This window comes from Ooceraea biroi, chromosome 13 (assembly GCF_003672135.1).
Source record: "Ooceraea biroi isolate clonal line C1 chromosome 13, Obir_v5.4, whole genome shotgun sequence".
NCBI classification, from domain to species: Eukaryota; Metazoa; Arthropoda; class Insecta; order Hymenoptera; family Formicidae; genus Ooceraea; species Ooceraea biroi.
Window position 1 is genome coordinate 1,352,418 of NC_039518.1, and position 6,000 is coordinate 1,358,417.

Here is a 6,000-nt window from a genome sequence, read left to right on the forward strand (position 1 = left end):
CCAAACGATTCCCAAATTATTGAAATGGAAAACAATGAGAAATATCAAAGTTATAAACGTTTTTCTATTATATAGCCTATAGTCAAAAAGTCCCTAGATTATTCCCTAGATTAAACTGTACGTCTGGGTGATGACTTTAAACTCGATTTTGAGGGGAAATCATTATTTCCCAAACTCTGAAAACATTATAGGCGTATTTCCTAAATGATTTGGCGTTGAAAGAAGCGAAAAAGAAAATTATTTGGAATGATGTCTGCTAACTAATGCACTCAACTAATTTTCATTAGTTATTAAAAAACTTATTTCCCAAACTCTAAAAGTTGTTTCCTAAACTTTCCCAAACGATTCCCAAACGATTGCAATAAAAAAATAAGATTTATCATATTTGTCTGCTAACTATATTGAGGTGGCTATGGAGTATCTGAAGATACACTTAAGATGATCTTAAATATAAGATTCGACTATAAATACTGGCCTAAAAGAATGTTTCATATTTCGTTACATAGATTTGAATACGTGTATGTACATAAGGCTAATATACGAGCATAGATCTTATAGATATGGACTGGCCATTGGCTATAGTTTCTGTACAGAAATAGTGTCTGAAGGAGGTTGGAGGGGAAAAGCATGCTTTTCAGTACTTCTCTCTCTGCAGTGTCCGGAAGTAAGCTTTGCACGTGTCAGTTTTAAACATATGAACTCCTATTCTCAATTCATTTTTATCGATATAAGTGCTTTAAATGTGATATTTCAGCTAATCAGATAATTGTTATACTATTTTTAAAGGTACTTTCAATATTTATACAATAAATGCAATACATGTTTTCTGTGCTTAACCTCTATCTTACATACGCACCAATCACAATGTTTTACTGTATAGTATATGTTTCCGAACACTTTAGAGAGAGAAACCTATTTCTCTCTCCAACCTCATGACACGGTCTGGCACGTATTGTCAGTCCATATCTGTAAAGTCTATGAGAGATACGCAGTCTAGTATTATATAGAAGTCTGTGATCCTCACCTTGCCGCTGCTATCGTCATGTTAGGTACAGTGCTGCTCCACTCAGCCAGAGAGAAGTCTGAGAGTCACGCTCGCGTTTTAATTGTAACGCCTAGTCAGCGCCTCTATGTCCACAAAACGTGGACATTGAACTATGGGTCACGAAGTAAGAGAGAAGGAGCTCGAACTCCGTGAAACAAAAGTAGTCCTGATTCTGTCCCCCTAATTGGGAGGGAGTCCGCTGAACGGAATGGATTCTTATGGATGGACGCCATTTGTAATTATCTACCTTAGTTTGTTACCTATTACCGAGCTAAACAGAGTGAAAAGTGAAAGTGACGAAAAGATACCGGTAGCTTTATATATGAAATGGCTTGTTGGATACGTGGATGTACTACCAAAGGAGGGAAAAAAGATGCTTCAAGAAAAAAGTCTTTTTACAGCTCACACGGAGAAAATGTTCAATAATTGGCGTGACAATGGGATTGCTGAAAGAGGCATCAACGAATTCAGCAAAAAAAGTCGTATTTGTGAGTTGCATTTTGAGAAAAATGATATTCTGCGAGAAGATATTTTTCATATGGCAGATGGTGCAACTATTACGGTGCAACGTAAGGTACCGAAATTGAAAGAAGATGCTGTTCCATCTATTTTTCCATCCATTACGTATCGTTACGAATCCTATTAACAAGGAGAAACGGGAAGAACCGCAGAATGAAGGAACGACTCAGTTAAAGAGTACAATTAACCATTCCGTTTCCGTGCTACCTACATGTGAAGCAGATGTCAATCCTATTAAAACGTTATAACACGATGCACGCAATAAAAGACTTCTTTTTAACCCTCTCTATTTATTTGGCTTTATAATTGCAAATCGGAACAATAAACACGTACTGCGACTAGTGACGCTATGTGTACAACTAACCTCACGACACTGTTTTGCAAATGGCGTCCATCCATAAGAAACTGTTCCATTTAGCGGACTCCCCAATTAGGGGGACAGAATCAGGGCCACTTTTACCACTCACGCGCTATGGAGTTCGAACTCCTTCTCTCTTACTTCGTGCTACGGGTGCGTCATTCTGTCTTTATTGCTCACTGAATATTGAATAAAGATAGAATGACGCTCGCGATCGTTGGGAGCGTCAAGTGGAACGCATCCGTAGTTCAATGTCCACGTTTGAGGCGTTAAGGCAGAAGCACAGACTTTTGCATAAGCGCATAAACAGATGCATAAGGAACTTGATTGGTCCATTGCCTTATGCACATGCTTATAGATCAATCAAATTCCTTATGCATCTTTTTATGCGCTTATGCAAAAGTCTGTGCTCCTGCCTTTACAGTTAAAACGTGAGCGTGACCGCTCTCAGGCTTTTCTCTTCTTCTTCTTCTTCTTAATGTTTAATGGCACCCAATCACTTTCAGGTTCGATATGGCCAAAGACTTCTCTCTGACTCAGCAAAGAAACGAATTATGATGAGAATGCTATACACTAGAGTCCTATATAAGCTGCGTTCCGAAATACATTGCCAGTACTAAAAATCTATAGTTCACGTTGCGTATACTATACATTTTCAGTACTATACATTTACTGGCAGTATATTTCGGAACGCAGCTTCAATAAGAGAAGCGCAATCGGAGTCTCACTTGCTGATTGGCTGACCGCCATGTTGGTCCCATAGTGAATCCTATGGGCAAACTAACTGCAATCAGTGTACCATAAATGAGAACAAAATATATTTATGATGTTATTTTCTAAAAAAATATTTTAGATATCCCTAAGATATTTTTGAAACATCTTAGATATACATGTTGTACAAGTTAAAGTTATATCATACCGTAACCTGTACTATTTCTATTGAGAATAACTAAATGGACCAGATACATAAGCTACGTTGTATACAAATAGACAGCTGCGGGTCCAACATGGCGACCATGGGAAGCATGGAGGGGGTAACGATTGTGCTTCTCTTATTATATAGGACTCTACTATACATGGATGAAAAGGTTGCATATATATGCTGCTAAGCACAAATAAGGAGTACACAATGAAGTCTTTTGCACTTATTTAGCAACACAGAGAAAACATTTTTACTTACCACAAGAAAGGGTCGCCTCCATTTGCACACGGAACGATTGCACACGTTGTATTGCACACTGTTCTATTGGACACAGCACGATTGTACACCGCACGATTGCGTACGCACATTGCACGATTGGACACCGCACGGATAAACTTCCGAAAAACTCCCACACCCGATTTACATATCCTTTGGTGAAAATGCTTGAAATGACTCAAAATGAATACCCTTAAATGGATTTTTACCGACAAGAAGGATAAAGGCTTAAAAAGTTGAAACTAATATTACTCCTTTGCAAGACGAAGCAACCCAACCCTGTTTTTTAGTTTGCAAAGTACATGCGTGGATACAGTGTGTTCCGCCCCCCTGCGGGGGGCTCCACTTCCAAAAAATCTAACCTAACCCAACCCATCCCCTGTTTTTTATTTTGCAAAGTACATGCGTGGATACAGTGTGCCTGATACGTCTTTATTTTCCGTACCGTACAAGAAACATCCGAGATACACAATAAACACATTAGAAGTTCATGTAGAAATATATAATGATGCATAGAAAACCGTACATCTACAGAAATGCAGCTGAAAATATTCAATCACTACATATTACTTTATTTGAACTTTTTATGCCTTTATCCTTTTTGTCGGTAAAAATCCATTTAAGGGTATTCATTTTGAGTCATTTCAAGCATTTTCACCAAAGGATATGTAAATCGGGTGTGGGAGCTTTTCGGAAGTTTATCCGTGTAGTGTCCAATCGTGCGGTGTACAATCGTGCTGTGTCCAATAGAACAGTGTGCAATACAACGTGTGCAATATTGCGTGTGCAATCGTGCGGTGTGCAATCGTTCCGTGTGCAAACGGGATACGCCCCACAAGAAATAATAATGTCCATTTAAACTTTCTATCAATACTATATTTGACAACTATATTTGAACTACGCGGAACGTTGCGGACCTAACATGGCGGCCGACCAATTAGGAATTAGGGAACAAGTTCATGTCTCTATATTTTAGGACTCTAGTATGTATCATAGTATAACTAGTATGGACTCTCTGTCAGCCCTTTAATCTTTTCGTTCTTGATCATGTGGTATTCCATCTTTTTAGACTAAAATCCAGCGCTTAATTTGTCAAAACGTGTCACAGTCTCACTGATTTTACACTATTCACATACAACAATTGTCTCATTGGTCACTCCCAAAAAATATCTATGCGCAGAAGGGATTGACGTAAAGCCAAACAAATGAGTGCTCATACCATGTTAAACTATGATATGTATTATTCGTGCATTGCAAATGCTATCGTTTTATATCATTATTGAATAACTATTTCATCCTGTACACATAGAGCGCTTTTCATCCGAAGCGCACCATAGCAAAAAAGTTAAAAATATATGTTGTGCAATAATAATATACATACAAATTGTATCTTCTTTTTTAATTTCAGGTCATGCAGATATTTCAAAATCTATAATAAAAAAGCATTGTCCACAATATCGTTAACATAGAAGATCTGTTTAAGAGATCTTAAAACGCTATTAATATTATATTAATACAATATATAATATTTATACTGCTAAGTATATGTATATATATGAGAAGAAAACTAATATAATAATGTAATTTTAATTTGTAATGTAATTTTTCTGAATACATAATAATAATTAGTATAATAATTAGTAAAAATTATTTTGTATCAAAATCACATACAAAATCAAGCTAAACATTTTACAACCAGCTGTTACGTCTAGTAGATTCCACAGTTCCTCGCTTCCAAAGGAAGTAATAAATACTCTAGAAATAAAAATAATTTAACGAACAACGTACCGCGTCGCGATAAGTTCGGTCGCGTGTGGGCGGAGGTCTCGCGGTCGCAGTGAGAAATATCGCTATTCGTAGAAGAAGAAATGATATGAATATAATGAATAGCTGATGCCGGAGCGAATACTCTCACAAGAGCCGCGAATTCTGGCACACGTGTTCGTCATGGCACAAAGCTTTCAGTTAGAAACGTATCCGGATTAAGGAACGTTTTGTTATCGTCACAGTCGGAAACGATAGATCTAGGGCTAACAAAGCACCTCATAGACCCATCCGCCGATACCGGCTTAATTATCGCAAGTGATGTCCGCTAAAAATAATTATTTTCGGGAATTCTCGGAAAAGGAATAGCCCTCTCCTACATCATTCCTCCCATATAAAAAGACAACGACCTGCCTAGAAGCAGCATTCAATATCCAGAAATCAGTCATTAAGTGCGGAAGCTTCGTTTACTTGATGATAGTAAACAGTCAGTAGCCGGTAGCACAGATTAATAGTCAAATAGCCAAAGGCCCGGGTTAAGGCGAGACCAGCATTTCTCACTGAGTCTGTCGGTAAGGGGCAAAGTATGTCGATAATCAAAGTACGGAAATGCTGGTCTTGTCTTAACCCGGGCCTTAGCTATCTGTCTATTAATCTGTGCCGGTAGTCTTGATCAAGTGCAGAAGTCACGCGCACTTAACGAAAACCGATAGTTAATTTTTCTCAAAAAGAAAAAGAGTGAAGTAGTACCAACTTATCAACCAGCATCTCTGGCCTTGTCCTGGGAAGCGGCTCAGCCAATTAAGCGCACTAAGAACAAACAGCAAAATTTACCAAGTAAGCGATCCTTTTGTTCACTTTCTGTGATACTCTTTACTTTCTTTCCTTTTCCTTTCTCTTCTTTGCTATTATTTTGAAAATTTCCTCGACTTTAGTTGTTTTTCCTTTCGTCTTCTACCGCTGGATTTTTATCCGTCGGTTATTCCTTTAAGGCCCAATCCCACCAACGTCGGTTAATTTTAACCGTAGTTTAACTCACTCTTCGTCTCTTTCTAACTACCTGCCTTAGAAAGAGACGAAGAGTGAGTTAAACTACGGTTAAAATTAACCGACGTT

At 37.9% G+C, this 6,000-nt stretch overlaps 2 protein-coding genes across 7 annotated transcripts in view; both read left to right on the top strand.

The window, feature by feature from the left end:
• LOC105283950 (CCR4-NOT transcription complex subunit 10) overlaps positions 1-4,687 on the top strand; it is a 34,256-nt gene extending 29,569 nt beyond the window's left edge. For 2 of the 6 annotated variants that reach the window (XM_011347100.3, XM_026974508.1), the window contains one exon: positions 4,529-4,687. In XM_011347100.3, coding sequence (XP_011345402.2) covers positions 4,529-4,584 — 56 coding nt within the window. In that variant the 3' untranslated portion in view covers positions 4,585-4,687. Of the gene's footprint in view, positions 1-506; positions 665-754; positions 782-1,049; positions 1,214-4,528 lie in introns of those variants that run through there. The other 4 variants (XR_003407352.1, XM_026974504.1, XM_026974505.1 and 1 more) reach the window with 4 other exon arrangements.
• LOC113563192 lies at positions 1,228-1,853 on the top strand. Its single transcript, XM_026974509.1, has one exon. The coding sequence runs from the start codon at positions 1,254-1,256 to the stop codon at positions 1,689-1,691; it is 438 nt and encodes a 145-aa protein (XP_026830310.1). The 5' UTR covers positions 1,228-1,253; the 3' UTR covers positions 1,692-1,853.
• Positions 4,688-6,000: the final 1,313 nt, after the last annotated feature.

Coding starts and splice junctions, on each gene's coding strand:
- LOC113563192 (XM_026974509.1), top strand. CDS start 1,254: ATGGATTCTTATGGATGGACGCCATTTGTAATTATCTACCTTAGTTTG.